The 19,002-nt window shown below is 43.3% G+C and overlaps 1 protein-coding gene across 7 annotated transcripts in view; it reads left to right on the forward strand.

Annotated features, from left to right (window-relative positions):
* DIS3L2 (DIS3 like 3'-5' exoribonuclease 2) overlaps positions 1-19,002 on the forward strand; it is a 361,340-nt gene that overhangs the window by 186,088 nt on the left and 156,250 nt on the right. For all 7 annotated transcript variants that reach the window (XM_070774057.1, XM_070774030.1, XM_070774044.1 and 4 more), the window contains one exon: positions 14,767-14,846. In XM_070774057.1, the coding sequence (XP_070630158.1) occupies positions 14,767-14,846 (80 nt within the window). The remainder of the gene's footprint in view (positions 1-14,766; positions 14,847-19,002) is intronic.

Consider the following 19,002-nt stretch of genomic DNA (forward strand, 5'->3'; position numbering starts at 1 on the left):
CCATCTGAGCCACCAGGAAAGCCCAAATATACATATACCAAAATATAATTTATTGACTGCATCCTTTGTACTTTTTGATAGGTATAATTGTTTTATACTTAAGCATTACCCTATTTAATCATTAAAACAACCCTGTGAAATATTGGATTGGCCAAAAAGTTAGTTTGGGATGGTACAGAAAAACCCAAATGAACTTTTTAATCCAATAATCACCCCTGTTTGACAGATGAAGAAACTATGGCTCAGATGAGTGTAGTCACTTGCTCAAAGTCACATGGCTGAGAGGGGCAAAGCATGGACTTGAATTCAGTTCTGCAGTCTAGGAACCTCTTACCACCATCTCCGTTTGTCTCCACATTAAAACTCATACCCTTGATAAAACATTAAAAAAAACAAGGAAAACATCAAATCAAAACAAACAAACAAACAAACACCACATGCTTCCCCTCCCCATTTTGAGAAAGGAGAAGTTAGAACCTCCTTCAAATCTCTGCTGGCCAAAAAAATGTCATAGCATTCATTGTACTTTGTGTAATTCTAATTACAGAAGCAATCCTAAAACTTAATTTGTTTTTGAAATAGAAACTTGAGGGACTTCCCTCGTGGTCCAGCAGTTAAGACTCTGGGCTTCCACTGCAGGGGGCAAGGGTTCGATCCCTGGTTGGAACTAGATCCCGTGTGCTATACAGTGCGGCACTTCCCCTCCTCCCACAATAGTAACTCAATGTTGATACCCTGCCATGCCCTCCCTCTGCTTCCCAGCACCTGGTGCTCCCAGGAGTGGGCAGTGTGGAAGCATCAGCTGTAACATTCTGTCATGGCTTGCTAACGAGAAAGCCTTGGGGAAAGCCACAAGGAGTTAGCCATTCTAGGAAACTTTCCACAGCTGTTGCATTAATTAAGACTTTTGGTCCCAAATAACAGAAACCACTGGAGCTCACTTAAGCAGAAAGGGGAATTTGTTTTAAGGATCCTGTGATGACTCCCAGAATTCAAGGGCAGGGAACCAGGGACTGCAGTGAGGCAGGAAACCCAGAAAGGTTTCTTGCTTCACCTCCGCCCCTCACGCCCTCTACACCCTGGCTTCCCCTAATTCACACCAGCCTCTCTTGCTTCCTGTCCCTGAGGGGGATGGCTGCTACTAAGAGCTACCACAGCTACCCAGAAGGAGCCTTGCTTCTCTCTCCCTCTCCCCGCCTCACATGCCTTCCTGTTTCTTTCACTCTCCCTGTCCTGATTCCAAATTCAAGGGTGAGAATTAAATTTTGTCCTGCTTTGGGTTACGTGTTGGTTTGGGAGAGGGAGCGTCAAGCCAGTTAACAGTCCACCACAACTCTTGTTTCCTCCTCCCTTTATGCCGTGGTGCCACTGGTTACTTTTCTATCCCAGGAGTTTGAAAATGTTAATGGCCCTTATAGCATAGGAGTGAAATATTAGAATGTAGGTTTTAGAGACAAATTTGGCTAGTGTTATCACTCTGCCACTTACTAGGTATGTGTTCTTGGGCAAGTTACTTAAATACTCTGAGCCTTTCTTTCTGTACAAGTTAAAAGGAATGTACAGTTGCTATATTTCTTATGAGGTCGTGGCAGGGATTAAATATAACACGTATAATGCTTAGCCCAGGTCTAGCATACATTATGCTTGATAAAATACTGCCCCTTCCTTCTTTCTGGTGAGCATTAAGATGCATTGCCTTGGACTTGGCAAAGGACTTGGGTTTTAAACCTAGAAAAGTTTCTAGGGTTGTATTCTCAGGCCAGAGCTAGAGGTCCCTAGGTATCACCTGAAGTGGATTCCACTCTCACAGATAGATGGTACTTCCAGTCAAGGGGGTATCAGCTCTACCACAGCTCCAGCCTTTTTTCCTGTGGTTAGAGCTGAAGGAGCCTGATTAAAGATTCAATTCAGTAAATATTGATTATCTTTACTATTTGCAAGACCCTGAACTCTAGGTTCTAGATCCAACCAGTCAATCCTAAAGGAAATCAGCCCTGAATATTCATTAAAGGACTGATACTGAAGCTGAAACTCCAGTACTTCGGCTACCTGATGCGAAGAGCTGACTCATTGGAAAAGACCCTGATGCTGGGAAAGATTGAGGGCAGGAGGAGAAGGGGACGACAGAGGATGAGATGGTTGGATGGCATGCCCAACTCAGTGGACATGAGTTTGAGTAAACTCCAGGAGTTGATGATAGACAGGGAAGCCTGGCGTGCTGCAGTCAATGGGGTCACAAAAGAGTCAGACACGACTGAGTGACTGAACTGAACTCTAGGTATTGTTGGAACTGAAAAATATGTAATTGAAAGAGATAGTCCTTTCTACCAGAGAGAATAAAATCTAGAAAAAGAAATGATGGATCTACACAAGTCATTAATTCAGGATGCTGGTAGAACTGGCTTACTAAGGCACTATGTTGATGAAGATAGGTCATCTTAAGTAAGGGGGGGCAAAGTAGTTTGAAGCCAGACCATGGAGGATATGGAATGCCAAACTGAGGACTGTAATGTCAGGGTGGCTGGAAGCCAGTGCAGATTTTTGAGAAACCATACATTATGAGAAAGAAGCATAATCTAACGGTGTGTTTTAGGAACTTCATCCTGGTAGTCAAATGCTAAAGGATCTGAAAGGCAGGAAGGCAAGAGAGGAAGGAGACTGGAATCCAGCTGGGGAGCTGTTTCAGTAGGTTGTGAGGGTGGGATTATGAATTCGTGGTCAGTTCAAAATGTCATAAAGGCTAAAAGATGGGGATTGGGCTGAGATAGAGGAATTAATGCTGGATAACTTGAACCCTGAAAGTGCAAGAAGAAGTGTAGGCTGTGGATGAGGTCATTGGGGATCACTTCGGGGCTCCTCGTCCCCTGAAGTTGGAGTGGGAATGAAGGGAACATTAATGGTTCACTGCACCCTGAAGGAATACCTCCTGTGACTAGAGGTGCTATATTAGAGCTTGACTTGCTGGGGAATTTTTGGGTGGTGGTGGTGTTTTTTGATAAAGGAAATCTAGATAAATTTCAGTGCCTTATTTGGAAACTCTATGGCGCAAACAGTATTTTGAACACATTTTCATCCAAAATCTAAGTATTCTATATTAAAATCAGCCAGAAAGTTACTACCAGGCTGCCTTTTTTTTTTTTTTTAACTATGGAATCAGTTCTGTGAACAATGAGAGAGAATTTTGACCTAAAATTAATATTTAAAAGACAAGACTAGAATTTGCTTTCTCCATTACTCTTTTCTGTTAAAAATTACAAAATCCTACTTATGTTGGCCAAAGTGATTTTTAAAGAGTCCCTGATCATCATGAAATACAGCTGAAATTTTTGACATTTTAGTTTGCTGTATTCATGTTATTATTATTTTCTACAGTAAATTTAATTAAAATGCTTATGTGTTTTCTTAAATCTCTCACTTTCCTGAACTGAGACTCTAGTAAATGTTCTCTGTACTTTGCAGAACTGATCGAGGTCTAATAAGGCTCATTCATGGTGCTCTTATTCATGCTTATAATAAAATCAGTCATTTAGGGGAATACATTTTCCAGGCAGTTCCCCTGCCTCCCAGGGGAAATATTTCGAGGCCTCCCAGTGACCATGGGATTAAAAGGCTTGACAGGGAAGTCCTAGAATTCTTGAAGAACTGGGCCTTTGAAAGATTCATTGTTGTGGACTCTCCCTTTGAAAGAGACCACTTTATCTTGCTCCTAAACATCTATAGGACAGACATAGCACTTTCTGAAAAGAAATTCTGGGTGATGCGGAAGAGCAGACTATGTAGGTAATCCAGTATGGGTAGTGTGTAATTTGAAGAATGATAGTTCCATTTTTATGGTTGCCATAACAATCATACAGTTGTGCAGAAAATGTGTATAGCTTTTATAGAAGGGAGCTGGCACCATTGTAATGATTCTTCTCATATCAGAACAACTGTTTTCAGATCTGAAAAATAGGGGTGGCTTAACCCTTCCCCAGTTAGCTCAGCATGCTCCCTGAGAAGGCTCTTTGGAGCTCCAGTGCTGTGGAAATGTATTCACCACTTACATTTGCATTTTAGCCTGATAAATGGATTGAGAATTAAGGATGATGATCCTTTCAACAGCAGGTTCTGAATTCCTGGCTTGGGAATTCAAAGGATGACTGTTCCTCAAATAGAAATCTAGGAGAGATGTCTAGACATAGTGAATTCCTTGACTTTGTGACTATTCTTAATTCTGTCCACTAGAATTTAAATCTGTCCAATACTAGCCTTTACCATTGTGCTTAAGTTGCTAATAAAGTCATATTAAAGTTTGGTTTACATTTTCTGTTTTATTTTAATATATTAACTATGGCTTTTCTGGAAATTGCAAAGCCAAATTTAAAAGAGTGGTATTTTAAAGTAGTATACTTTATGCTCCTCTTTGGCTACCTTTTCCTGCTTTTGGATACTTAGAACTTGACTTTCTCTGGCATACTAAAGAATATTCATTTTGAATAATAACTTGATGTCAGAACTCTGTATGTGGATTTTCAGGCTGAGGGTAAAAAGTTGTCACATTTAGATTTGGTACCTAAAAATGAAGTCATTGTCAATTTAATCAACCATAGAGAAACATTTCTCAAAGAAATTTGGGGTAATTATTGGTTCCGCCAAAATGCTTCTGGGCTGTTTAAATCTTAAGTTAAACTATGGAACCAAGGGTGACTAGAAGAGATTTCAGCTTCCATTTGAAATCAAACTTCTTGGTCTAATTAACTTCTTTTAACGCCTTCTCTTTTGAATTCTTGTTCCTTTAAGTTAAAGTTCTGCAGTTCTGTGATGTTAGCAAGTTAGTTTAATTCTCTGAGCCTTAGTTTCCCATCCATAAAAGGAGAGTGAAAAATCACCTCTCATGAGATGATTTCTAGGTGATGTAGGGGGAGGAAAAAGCATTTTTAATGAGTGTGAGATTTCCTGTGTCTTGAGCTGAAGACCTCAGATACATTTTACACATAGGAGAACTTTTCATGCCTAAACTCTTAATCTTATATTTAGGGGTTTAGATATTTGATCCCCCTATGAGAGCATTTCCTGTAAGCTTACTGCTACTTCATTTTGTCTGATTTTAAAACTTATTATGTATCAATCACTGTTCTTCCACTCTGTTTTAAAGCAACCCCAATGTGATATTTTAAATCTGGGTTATAAGAAAGCTCTACTACCAGAGGTCAAAGAAGAGAGTGAGATGTTCAGTGAGCATTTCTGGTAGAAAGACTTTCTGGACCCAGAAAGTGGAACTGGGCTGTTCTTGTTACTCCCTTAGCTGTGCAGAGCTGCGTTCTGAACATCCGCAAGCCTGGGTTTTAGACTTGGACTGGAAGTGAAAGAGCGAAGAGGACAAGCCATTCCTGATCTACACGTCAACTGTTTTGGTTGAATTGTGCCCAGTAGTTCAGGGCTTTCAGATAAACTAATTGGTGGCTTCCAGGCCTTTGCACTAGCTCTTCCTTTTGCCCAAGTCTTTCTTCCATATAAAGTCCGTGGCTCACTCCTCACCTTCATGTCATCTTCAGATGTCACCATCTCTTTTGAAGCCTATGTTGACTTTCCTATTTATAATTGTTATCAGTACTTCCAGCCCTCCTTACTCTGTTCTAATGTTCTTTTTTTTTTAACCTCCATCACACTTAATCACAATACTGTTTATTTTCTGCAGCCCTCTCCCTCACTAGAATGTAAATGGGTAAGATTCTTTACCCTGATGTTGGGAAAGATTGAAGGCAGGAGGAGAAGGGGACGACAGAGGATGAGATGGTTAGATGGCATCACCGACTCAATGGACATGAGTTTGGGTAAACTCCAGGAGTTGGTGATGGACAGGGAGGCCTGGCGTGCTGCGGTTCATGGGGTCACAAAGAGTTGGACACGACTGAGCAACTGAACTGAACTGAACACTCAATTACAATACTGTTGATTTTCTGCAGCCCCCTCCCCCACTAGAATGCAAATGGGTAAGATTCTTTGTTCTCAAATGTGTCCCAGACACCTAGAGTAGTAAATGCCCATAAACAATGAATGGAGGAATTCTGGCCTTCTTTCTGTTAACCTCTGATAGCTTCACCTCTGATAGCTTCACATTGACATTCTACTGGTTCCTACAGCTTCAATTTGTTCTTGACACAAAATAAGTGAAAATTTATGAAAAGAGCTGCACCTATACATAGGTATCAACCATTTAGTACAAGAAAGTCGGACACAGCTTAGCGGCTGAACGACAACAAAAGCAAAATATCTAAAACTGACGTAAGACAATAATAAATGGTCCTAATGTTTATCAGATGTGTGGCATCACCACACGGAGGAAAAAGTAACTTTTGGGCACTGTGCTCGACCTCCTTTGTGCCTGTGTTCTAAGGATAAAGCTCCAAAGAAATCTTAACAGATACTTTGTTGCTGGCAGATATTGGGATTGTAATTCTGAAACTGTTTTGAATATTGAAGCCATGGGGAGCTGAGGTTCTCAACGGGAGAATAAAAATGTAAATATGGAATGGGAGAAGATGAGGAAGAACTCTGTAGTACTAGAGTACAGTCGGAGGTATAAATATGACTGAAACAGTATATACTAGGTTCTACCATATGAAACTACCAGTTTTAGGTCATAAGTAGTCAAATATCAGCAATTTCACATGACTTAACTCAGTATTTTCTAATTCTGCTTTTTAAAAGGGCCAAGTAATAATGAGCATAGCAATCTCTAGGACCCTATCTTGGTTTCTAAATAGCGTTCATTCTCCACTGAAAGAAATTTGGGCTCCTTAGGGATGTGCTGATTATTAGTCTGCGGCAGGAAATGTTTAAGGTGAACCTGAACTATTTACTGTGCCAAAAAGCATAGAAGTCCTGGAAGACTTAAGGAGACACAGCACAAGCACATAGAGATCACTGGAAGGGCTTCCACCAGCCTAATTTGGGACAATTTGAGTATTAGAATGAATAGTAATGGTAATGGATTATACTTCATATCATTTTTTTAAAGTCAGTGCACCTGTAATAATACTCAAAGAGAAACCAGAAACAAACAAAAAGTAGGGAGCAGAGCAGGAAAAGCTCTTGACAGGAGAGTGTCTGCTAATAATACAGAAGGTTAAAGCACCATTTTATAGCTTGCAAAGCTATGATTGATTCAGGCAAAATTCATCAGTGGAAGCTAAAATCACTGGCTGAAAGGTTATTTGAACCTTTCTTTAATTGTTGTTTTTGTTGTTTAGTTGCTAAGTCATGTCTGACTCTTTTGTGACCCCATGGACTCTCACCTACCAGGCTCCTCTGTCCGTGGAATTCTCCAGGCAAGAATACTGGAGTGGGTTACCATTCCCTTCTCCACAGGATCTTACCCACGCAGGGACTGAACCCACGTCTCCTCCATTGATAGGTGGATTCTTTACCACTGAGCCACCAGGGAAGCCATGAAAAGTTGTTTCCGAACAGGATATTCACATGATCTAAAACTTTTATTCCACAGATTAGTTATTAATTAATAAAGAGTAAAAGGAAGCCAGAACGATCTGGCTCTTAGCACCTTAGCAGATCAAATCTGGCACCCTGACAGCTTGTACCTTCTGAAGGAATGCAGTACAAAGCACGCTGTCACCTGTGAAGGGTTCATGTCAGAAGTTCCCCCTGAATCTAATCAAGACTTAAAACCTAACTTTCTGTTTCTTGGAAATTTAGACATTAGTTTTGCCACATTTGATTTATTTCTGTCCTTTCCTCTCTTCCTCCTTCCATAAGCTGATAAATCTAGAACATGAGACATTCTACAAAACAACTGGCCTGGACTCTTCAAAAAAAAAAAGGCAGTGTTATATTTATAAGAAAAAAAAAAAAAAGAGGGATTCATATACACTAAACAAACTAAAGAGACATGATTACCAAACACAATGTAAACCTTGATTAGAGCCCAGATCAGGAGGAATACAAAAAGCTAAAGAGCCTCTGTGAGACAACTGAAGACATTTAAACATGATCTGCAGACTGTATATAGGGAAGTACTGTTCATCTTAACTGTGATAGTAGTACTGTGGTTCTGCAGAAGAATGCCTTTATTCTTGGAAGACACATGCAGAAGGATAAAGGGGTAAAGTTTCATGATCTGTACTATGTAATTTAAAATAGTTCATATGTTTAAGAAAAGCTAAGTATATGAAAAGAGGGACAGAGGGAAGAGAAAGATAAAAGAAATAGGTCAAAGTGTTGACATTTGATGAGTCTTAATGAGAGGTATATGGATGTTAATTTTACTATTCTTTAAACTTTCCTGAAAGTTTTACATTTTTCAAAATGAAAATTGAGAAGAAAGTTAATTTTAACATCTCTAAGATTTTAACATTTTCTTTAAGGTTTTTAAATTTTGTTTTCTTTATTGTTAATTGGCGGAAAATTGCTTTACAATATTGTGCAGGTTTCTGCCATACATCAACATGAATCCATAGATTCTCCAAGGTTAAACCATGGCTTTCCTGGCCTGTGCCGTGACCTCTGGCTCCCAGGGTACCAGGCTAGCCTCATCTGCTCCATGGTGTTGGGTTTTTGAAGTGTAAAAGAAGCATAGAATGGCGAGAGGTTCAGTGAATGGGTGAGTAAACAAATACAACAATGGAGACCATTTCGGTCATTTCTGACCCAGTTCTTGTCATATCACAATCCTTTGGAAAGTAATCTAACAACTACATTCATGTGGTCCTGGATTTTGCTAAAGCTGGAGGTAGACCTTCTGTGGACCCTAGATTAAAACCCTCTAGGTGGGTGAACAGATGCTCAGAGCACTGCACCCTTTCTTTATGTTCACTCTATGGCCTCATGGACTTCCCTAGTGGCTCAGACAGTAAAGAATCTGCCTGCAATGCAGGAGACCCAGGTTCGATTCCTGGGTCGGGAAGATCCCCTGGCAAAGGGAATGGACCCACTCCAGTATTCATGCCTGGAAAATTCCATGGACAGAGGAGTCTGTCAGGCTACAGTTCATGGGATCACAATGAGTCAGACACGACTGAGCGACTAACTCTTAACAGTATGGCCTCGTATGTGTCATTTCATCACTTAGGGGGAGTGGAGGGACAGATGGACCAAGATCTCTTTCTGCTTTAAATAGTCCTTAGTCTTTTTCTGTTCTGAAAAATCTGTGATTTGTGTCCGGCTTTTTAGCATCTGTTGTGGTAGTAGTCGTGAGTGAAAGAGTATTAACATATCCGCAGCTGCCATCAGAAAAAAATAAAAGGTCCAGCCCCGCTGTACTTAGGGGGGCTGATTTAGGTTTGAATGGTGCTCCCAGCTCCTTTTGCTTTTGACAGGAGAAGTCGGCCTGTCCTGGAGGAAAACCAGTGTAAAGTAGAAGCTCGGATGAATTCAGCATCTGACTTGACTGGTTCGTCCTAGCAATCATCTGGCTGGACTCTGTACATGATGCTCCATAGAGATGCATTATCATAGTGGAGTGCTTCAGCTCCATAGTTATTTTTTCTGCTCCAATTTACATAAAATTTTCTGGTTTCTATATAAACTGTGTTGTTGTTTTTCAGTCACTGAGTTGTGTCCAACTTTGTGACCCCAGGGACTGCAACACACCAGGCCTCCCTGTCCATCACCAGCTCTTGGAGTTTGCTCAAACTCATGTCCATTGAATCAGTGATGCCATCTAACCATCTCATCCTCTTTTGTCCCCTTCTCTTCCTACTTTCAATCTTTACCAGCATCAGGGTCTTTTCCAATGAGTCAGCTCTTGGCATCAGTTGGCCAAAGTACTGGAGCTTCAGTTTCAGCATTAGTCCTTCAAATGAATATTCAGAGTTGATTTCCTTTAGAATTGACTGGTGTCCCATCTAATCTAAGAAGGCAAGTAAAAATAGTACTCTTTATCCCTTTAAGTTTATTTCTTAAATATTTTCCATCCCTTTCCATCCATTCACCATCATTGACCCAGATCTTCCTCACAGAATTGCTTGCTAGCAAGGAGACAAACCCAGAGTCACGGACAGAGGAGGGCCTCTATAAATTTTGTTAGTCTGGAAATGGTCCCTGAACCGCAGTTTGTAAAACACTGTTCTATGAGAAAAGAAGATGGGATGAAGACAGAAAAGGACACCCTTGGAAACAATAACAACTGTGGTGTGACCACAGGGTTGGACGCCAGGAGGTCATGAGTTCTAATCCTAAATGTATTTCCCAAGACACAGTGGCAAAACTGCATGGAAAAGTGCTCAAGGGAGCCCTTTTGGTCATGTTTTTTCATTCACTTATCCATCAGCTATTCATTACATGTGTGCCTTCAGTGTGCTGGAAGAGATCTACAGGTTGGTCAGTGTCAGAGCCAGACCTTGAGGAGCTCCCAGTCTTGTCACAGTGCTGAGGCATGCGTCCATAATTAACCCCCAGCATGCCGGTTGTAGTGGTCAGTGCTGTTGGATCGGGCCCAGTTTCAGGCTTGGGCAGGGCAGCTGTGGGGAGGTGACTTCTACTCTCTGGAGCCACAAAGCTTCCCTGGATAAAAAAAAAAAGAGCATTGCAGCCAGGCCTTTAAAAGCTAGATAGGTCTTAGGCCTTGGAGACCAGTGGGATAAATGTCCTAATGTTAGGAACTTCACCAGCAGTGTCTGAGGGACCAGAAGGTGTAGAGAAAAGGTTGGCACATAAGGTGCACTTTGGGAGTATGCAATCTGATTAGAAATATACGAATAGGTGCCATGTCATGAAAGGCTTTGAATTCTAAGCTGCATTTCTCTTTTCCTCAGTAAGGAGTTGATGAAGGTTTTTGACCAGACTCATGCTCTAAGATGATTAATCTGGCAGCAACCATGACCTTGGGGAGAACAATTTCTGTGATGTGGTAGGGGCCACGGCCCAGATCCAGGGAGGTAAATGGTGACAACATGGTGAGTAAGTGTTGCCATGGAGACTGGACAGCTGCTTCCAGCTGCAAGGAGGCAGAGCGATGGGTGCCTTGAGGAGGAATAGGACTTAAGGTCAGAGGAAGAGCATGTGAGTGACAGAGGAGCAGAGGTTCTTTCTATGCTTCTGCTGTTTCCTGGGATCGTTGGCCAGGTTGTAAGAGATTGCAGAAGGCTTCTAGTTATTCTTCATGTGTTCTTTTCCAGGACCAATGGCCTTGAGCAAAACAGTCTTCGAGGTTTTCTGTCACTTTAAAAAGTTTGACTAAGCCCTTGAGTCACGTGCCTTCAGAAGCTGGTTACATAACCCGGCTCCGGATTGGGTTTCTGCAGCCTCATGCACTGCAGCCCCCGTCCTCTCCCTCCCCCACCTGGCACTTGATTTTCTGTGGGTCAGGGTTAGTTTCTTTCTAACCATTGTTGCGGAACTCTTTAAATATTTGGTCTCACAGGTTCTAAAAACTGGCAGGCCAGGCTGCTCCCTGCAGGTTGTGAGACCAAAGGCTTCCAGAAGAGGAGCCAGTACAATCCCAAGCATGTTAACCGAGTGTAACAGCTGCACGGAGCACCACCCCTGCAGGGCCGGGCTCCCAGGGCTGAGGCCAGCAGCTCCCAGCCGCTGTGGCCCGCAACCAGGAAGAGCCCTCCTGCACCACATCGTGGCCGAGTCATAATTGTGGCGATGACAACAGATTAAATCCCTGGCTCTCAGCACTGAGGACTGGGGTTTGTCAGGGTCACTCACTGTTCCCTCTCTTCTCCCAATTTTCCATAGTGAGAGAGCAAGCTTGGAGTCCACTGCTACAGTGCAAACACTGGCCCAGAGCTCTCTGAGTTTTACTCTCTCTAGAAGTTAGTTCTCTTAGTAGCCTAGACTGCCTGTCTCTCTTTTCTTCCAGCACCCCCTCAACACATGATTCCGAATGTTGTAACCCCTCAATATATGTGCATATGTTTTTATACACTGTTTTTTTTTTAAATAATTTAAGACCACTTGAAGATACACATATAATGCAGTGAATAACTTTTATATCAGGTTTCAGGGCAAAAGGAATATATGAATAGGAGAATAGGCACACCCAGGATAAAGATTAGTTCATAAAGTTCAAATTATAAATAAGATTCTCTCGAAACAGATCACACATGTTTTTTTCTGAGTTTCCTAGCAGCCAAAGCAAAGAAGGAAACTTAAAAAGGATAAAATTCACACGTGTGTGAGGTACAGGCAGACCGTCAGCTCAGGAAAAGAAGAGGGAGTCTTTGCACTGCATAAGCTTGTTGTGTAAGTGCCCGTGAAAGGGGCACTGAATGAGCAAGAGCAAGGCCCTCACTGGCTTCCCTGCAGTGAATAGCGCAGCCATTTGGTTGACTTCTTGTGGTGTCCCATGGGGTAGGCTTGGTGGTGAGGCCCTGTATGACAAGATTCCACTGTGATGGGTGTCTCAGGGGTGCATTTATCACCCCTCAAATCTGGGAGATTCTCTGCCACAAAAAAAGTACCAAGATCAAATGACTCTGGCAAGGATTATGCGATTCCAGCATGTTGAAGGCTCTGAGAAGTTCTTCAATTAAAAAATTGGCTCAAAAAAAAAAAAAAAATTGGCTCAGCATTTACTAAAATGATTTAATTATATGACCTTTAAAAAAAATTAAAACACTTATTTTGCAAACACTGAAGGAAATGGCAACCCATTTCAGTATTCTTGCCTGGGAAATCCCATGGACAGAGAAGCCCGGTGGGATACAGTCCATCGGACAGTCCACGTGTCCACAAAGAGTTGTATACAACTGAGAGACTAACACTTTGACTTGATCTAAAACAAAGATCAGCACACTTTCTGCTAAGGGTCAGACAGATATTTTAGCACACAGCCCCTGCCAAAAGTACCCAGCTCAACTCTGCCATCGTATCCTAAAAGCTTGATGATGTTTTGATAAAGCTTCGTTTCTGTATGCTGAAATTTGAATTTCATACAATTTTCACATGTCATGAAATAACATTTTTCTTCTTATTTCTTTTTCAATCATTTAAAAAGACAAAAACCATTCTTAGTTTGCAGGCTGTTCACAAACAGGTGGCAGGCCTAGTTTGGTCTGAGAGCTGTAGTTGGCCAAACCCTGATCAAGATACTGTTTGGATGGTACATCTTCCAGTAACCCTTCCTGAATACCATTCCTCAGAGTTGTTTTCATTCAGACTTTTATCTTTCTGGTTTAAGAGCAGATTTTCTTGAAAAAGTGTAATGGAGCATTGGTTTGAGTGCTTATGGGCTAGTCTTAAGATTTTTCTCAAAGGTTGTTTGGGCCCTCTCAGACATATACAAACTAATAATTGAAGTCTTAAAGTTTTATTCTGTCACATGTGGCTGAATCAGTTTGAGGCTGGAAATGTTTTAGCGAGCCTTATCTTTCTTTCATAGAAATAAAATTCTCAAAGCACCTAGAGACATTTGATTTTAAGAAAACTTAACTTCCCGGTTAAATCTCTAAGTAAACTAGTAAACTGCGGCCCTCATCAAGCTAACAGAATATCCTTTTTGATTTTTACTAGAGGAACGTTCTTTTAGTTTCTTATGCTGCCCTTACGGTGATTGTAGGTGGGTCAAAACTTTCCCACCACCAAGTTGGACATTTCAATTTCAATTTAAAAAGTATTTATTGAGTACTCAGGGTTTACAATGCAGTTTGCTGACTTTTATGGAGGATACTAAAAGGAACAAGAAATAGACAGCTTTACCTTGTGAATCAAGTTCAAGAGCCTCACCAATTTAGAGCCCATTGCCATGGTATCAGGATTAGTTTCACCTCGTTGTCTCTTCCCATAAGGTTACACTTGTTACTTCCTGTCAGGATGCATTCATTACTTCCCATCAGGTGGCATGCATTACTTCCTGTCAGGATGCACTCATTACCTCTGGAGGAGAGTCCAGTGGGAGTGGGGAGTGCTGACTCAAATAGCCTGCCTGTGGGGAAGGGAGGGTGGTTTCTTCCAAATACCCAAACCTCCAGGCCAGTGCCTGGGTAGATGGGGCAGGCGGTGTGGGGAACTAGACTGCCCAAATATTAGATATTTACATTGTAGGAAGGGCTGGGTTAGGTGGGGCATGTTACTTGGGAAATTATAAAGCAAAATGAGACTGTCCAGGGGCTTCACAGATTAGGAATGAGATGTGCACAGGGATACTGTGGTGATAAATAGGCGTGGGGTGTACTTAAGTGTATGAGCTTGGGGGAAGTATACGATTATTTGAAGAGAAAAAAAAATTGTTATTAGGGCCATTTCCAAGTAGAACTGCATCACAGCCAACTAAATGGGCCCAAAGCTTTTCACAGAACCTACTCTTGGGGCTCATCCCTGTGTCACGAGTCAGGCCATTTATTCTTAGGCACATCCTGCTTTTGCAAGGCCGGAGAAGACTCAGTAAATCTTGCTCATATAATCCTTGAAGGACAGACTCCCATCAGCCATCGAGAAAGAGGGAGGCGAAGAAAGGACAGCCCATCAGAGAGTTAATTTACCAAAGGGACTTGCCCCTCTTCAGATGGACTTCCTGGGAAGCCTCACTCCCAGAGGCTAACTCACCTCCACGTGCCCACACCTGTTTCTCAGGATCAAAGAGAAAGAGGGGCCAGGCCACAGAGAGGAGAAGGGCCCTCAGAGACAGTACAGAGCCTTGTTAGCCTCCCTAGTTCACAGTTTACTAAAGATCCCCTTCTCAGAGAGACAAGAGAGAAGTTCCTCCCTACTTTGCCTACTATTTATACATTTGCAAAATAACTGTTCTTTAAAGCTGCTCTCCGGTGGGGTCAAGTTTCGGTTATTTGTGGCCTTGCTAATTATGTCTTCAATCTTTCCTAGAAAAGACTGTATCTTCACCATTGACCCGTCAACCGCCCGAGACCTCGATGACGCCCTCTCCTGCAAGTCCCTCGCTGATGGTAGGATGGGATTTCTGTGCACTCTGGGTGGCAGGCAAGGGCGCACAGTGTAATGTGCAGGATTAGGTTTGCTCTGTCCCTGAACTTGCCCCTGGCCACGGAGCCTCCACAAGTATGTGACTTCAAGACTGTGCTCCTGAGCCGACTTTGGTGAGAGGTGGGAATGAGAAATGTTCTCTTAAGGGATCCTCCTCAGGCCTCAGAAGGGGCAGCAGGGAGGGCGGAAAAACTGATTTCAGGCCTGGCCCTGCAGGAAGTGCCAGTGTGGGCATGGCGTGTTAGAGAAGAAGAAGCCCCTGAGCCCTGCCTGGGAGAAGCACGGAGTTCTTCATCTGAACTGAACGACACATAGTGGTGATTCCAGGCCCAGCAGGGTAGCAGGACAGCCCCTCTGAGGAAGCCCCTCAGGGCCAGTGCCGCTCAGCAAGGGTCTTCAACCTGCCCAGTAGGCTGTGGAAGGCAGTTGTTAGTGGCTCTTGAAACCTTCTTTGGGGACAGAGATGGGTAGGAAAAAGTAGGATTTGAAAACTACAGTAGCGGGAAGGGAAAGTGTGTGAGGTGTGAGAAGAGTAACCCTGCTATCTGCTTCTTCACGCCCCCCACCCCAACCACCATCATGTGCTGCTCCAGCTTCTCAAGCTGCCTCCTGCCCTGCTCTGGGGTGGGGAAAAGGGTGTCTGGTGACTGCTGTGGCATGAGTCATTCTCCAGTATGGCTTTCGCCGGCCTGCCCCTGATGGTATCCACCTTTGGGACTTAAATATACTGCAGAGTGTTGGTGGCCCAGCGACCTGGTCTTTGCAAACCCTGCAGAGATGTTCACATGTTCTATTAATATCCAGAACTCCATGGGTTCGTGTGTTGTCTCTTCTCCATAATAGACAGGGAGGCTCTCAGTAGATGGAAAGCTGAGAGACAGAAAATACTACTGCCAAAAATGCTCTCATCTTCTTCTAGTAAGAGTTCTCCTTGAGATTCTGGGCCATGTTGCTTGGTGTTTTCAACCACAGAACACTCAAAGGACGAGAAAGGATAAAGAGAGAGGAAAGGTCTCATGGGAATTTCAGACGAATTACGTATTTTTACAGTCCAAAGTTAGAACAGTCTACTTAAAAAAGCAAATAGCACATTGGTTTCTTGTATCTGAGCAATCTTTGCTACATGCAAAGGCTTGGGCTTTCTCACACTCACGTCCACTCCCCTGAGCTGCAGCTGAAAAGTGTCCCCAGGGAGAAAGCCCAGTGACACTGGACCTCACTTCCTGTATTTCCTTTCTCTGCAGGTTCATAGCCCTGCTCTATTTGTAGCCAAATGCTTGGAAACTGTTGCTTCATTTACTTTGGCCGCTTCTGTAGTTAATGGTGGGAGGGTGGGCCTGGTCCCCATCTCCCCTGTCTCAGCTGGCCCGCATGGTATCCCCCTTGCAGGGACACTGGGGAGCAGGCGCGTGTCCTGCCCCCACTCACTCCACACGCTATGTGTCCTGTCTAGGGCACCAGGTTATCAGCAGAGGCTTCGTGTAGGAAAATGGTAAAAGATGGGGCCAGAAGGGTTGACTGGGGACAAGTTGTACATGTTTAGAAATTTCCAACGTATTCCAAAGAATATGCTTCATCAGACAATCGAAAACCGACTGTTTTCAAACTGCTCTTCAGGGAAAGCAGTCCCAGTGAGGGAAGTCATTTAGCAGCGCAAGGTAGAGGAAAAGGACAGGAAATAGGAGCCGAGAAACATTGTGATTGGTTAGAGAGACAGATCGAAGCGCCTGGACTGGAGAGGAGAGAAGTCTTAGTTGCTCAGTCGTGTCTGACTCTTTGCGACCCCATGGACTGTAGCCCTCCAGGCTCCTCTGTCCATGGAATTCTCCAGAGGAGAATTGGGTGGGTAGCCATTCCCTTCTCTGGGTATCTTCCTGACCCAGGGATCGAACCTGGGTCTCCTGCATTGCAGGCAGATTCTTTACCATCTGAGCCACCAGGGAAGCCCGGACTGGAGATGCTGGCATTATTATTAATGGGGGTGCGGAGGACAGCTGTGAAAAAAGCGGTAATGACAGAAGATCAATGGGGTGGATGTTGGAGTGGAGGGAGGGGAATCCAAGATGGGGCAAAAGTTCCAACCTGGATGATGAGGACGTGGAATCTGTATGGTAGAAACTGGGAAACAAGGAGGACAAGCTGGTTTCAGAGAGAGCGTGTCTATATGGAATCTCTGCCTGACGACATGTGTTTGAGTTTCCCTGTAACCTGCTGCAGATCCTCTGCAGAGGAGGTGGGGGACAGGTGGGCTAAATGTGTGTGGTTCATCTCGTCATATCCAGGGAGCCGTGGAGATGAGTAGATAATGCAGCAGAACTCAAAGGGTGATTTTCTTAGGATGATGGGACTGTAAGTGATTTTTCCCTTTTCCCTAGTTTCCAGATTTTCATAATGTGGTAATAATAGCTTTATAATGAAAAAATTTTGTAATAAAAAAAATTATGAGGTGCCAGAAATTACAGGCTGCCCGGTAGCCACCATCCCAGGTGATGAGATACCTTCCATCTGCTTCACTACTCCTGCATGCCAGAGGAGTAAGGAACGTCTGGTCATTTGGCAGAGCAACAGAAAAAGAACATGGAAAGGAGTCAGGGAAGAGTCTGAAAAGACCTGAGTTGGGTAGTCAAGCATTTTTTTGGTGGCACTTCTACAGTTGGCCTTTGTGACAGCAGTTTCTGCCAAGGCCATTTATCCAGGGGGATGAAAAGTGAAAGTCAATTCCAGTTTGGATTGGGGACAGGTTGGCTAAGTTCAGGTTCCGTTAGTTAACAGTTCGTGTCAGTTCTTGCTTAGAGGAAAAACTGTTTAATGTTTCAAAAAGCAAGTGATGTTTTCTGGGCATATGTTCATCATCTGCAACCATTTTTATGTAAAGAAAACGTAAAGGCTAAACTTGCCTTTGGTCCCATTGAAATCGTCTGAATGACTCTTCTGTGAAAATGAAACACACAGTCCGAAGTAACTTATTTAGTCCTTACCCTCCCTTTCTGTAGAGTTCAGAGGCCCCCCAGGACTTGTTACGAGTATCTCTCCCATAGGTATGAGGTTTAGGCATTACAGTCTGCAATGAATCCTGCAGAAATGCTATGACACCTGCTCCCCAGTAGGCTTTGGTCAGGTTGGGAGGCTGAGGAGGAGGTGCCCTCTCCCTTTGAGGGATATCGGCCTTGGAAAAGATTCTGCTAGTCAACTCGCTTGGTAGTTCCCCACTTCTTACAGCCTGTGAACACACTCAAGGGCCCCATGAACACACTCGAGGCCCCCAGGAACACACTCGAGGGCATCATTCCCGCAAGCATTACCAGCCCGCCAACTTTAACATGGAGTCTTTCAGCTTAGCTCAAGAAAGTATTTAAAAGTGCAAATGAGAAAGACTGGTGTCATAATGATAACCCAGCACCTAAAACCAGTAAATCACATGCTGCAGTGTTTGATGGCTGTAGCAGATCACTCACCGCACACCCCACAGTTGACCTCACCAGTCAAGTGTGGGAACGTCACAGTTGTCACACTACCCTCTGCTTTTCAGATTACTTCTCCAGCGTCTGCTTATTGAATATCCAGATTGCACTTTTAACTCTCTACCTGACAGGCAGCCCATTCAGCCTTAAGATTGTGTGACTATTGGGAAATCCTTCCCAGTAATGATCTCAAATACTCTTTCTTCCTGTGACTTTGCACTTGTTGGTCTCATGTGTGGCCCTTGGGGTCCTATAGAATAAATCTTGTCTCTCATGTGACAGCCCTCAGATACTATATAACAGCTGTCCTGTATGTCGAACCACAGCTTCTCAACTGAGCATCCGGTATATTTTTCTATGTCCTGTAGCTTATGAAATTTGAGCCCATTTCCCTTGTCACAGAATTACTTCTGCCTCTGTGAGTTCTGAGGTAGGTGGCTGCCTGTATTCGGACTTCTCCGTGTCTGCCAGAGCACGGTGATTCTGTTCCAGCCAGTTCCAGCCACCCATTTTATTCAGTTAAACCTGCCTTATTGCTTTGCTCTAGTCTCTGAGAGAGGAAGTCATCAGCCAGACAAGTCAGGACTTTTATTCAACTTTTATTCAGGCTCCCAACAGATCCTACAGGAAATTGCTGTTCTCTGCTTCTCTGGCTCTC

Source organism: Bos indicus, chromosome 2 (assembly GCF_029378745.1).
Source record: "Bos indicus isolate NIAB-ARS_2022 breed Sahiwal x Tharparkar chromosome 2, NIAB-ARS_B.indTharparkar_mat_pri_1.0, whole genome shotgun sequence".
NCBI classification, from domain to species: Eukaryota; Metazoa; Chordata; class Mammalia; order Artiodactyla; family Bovidae; genus Bos; species Bos indicus.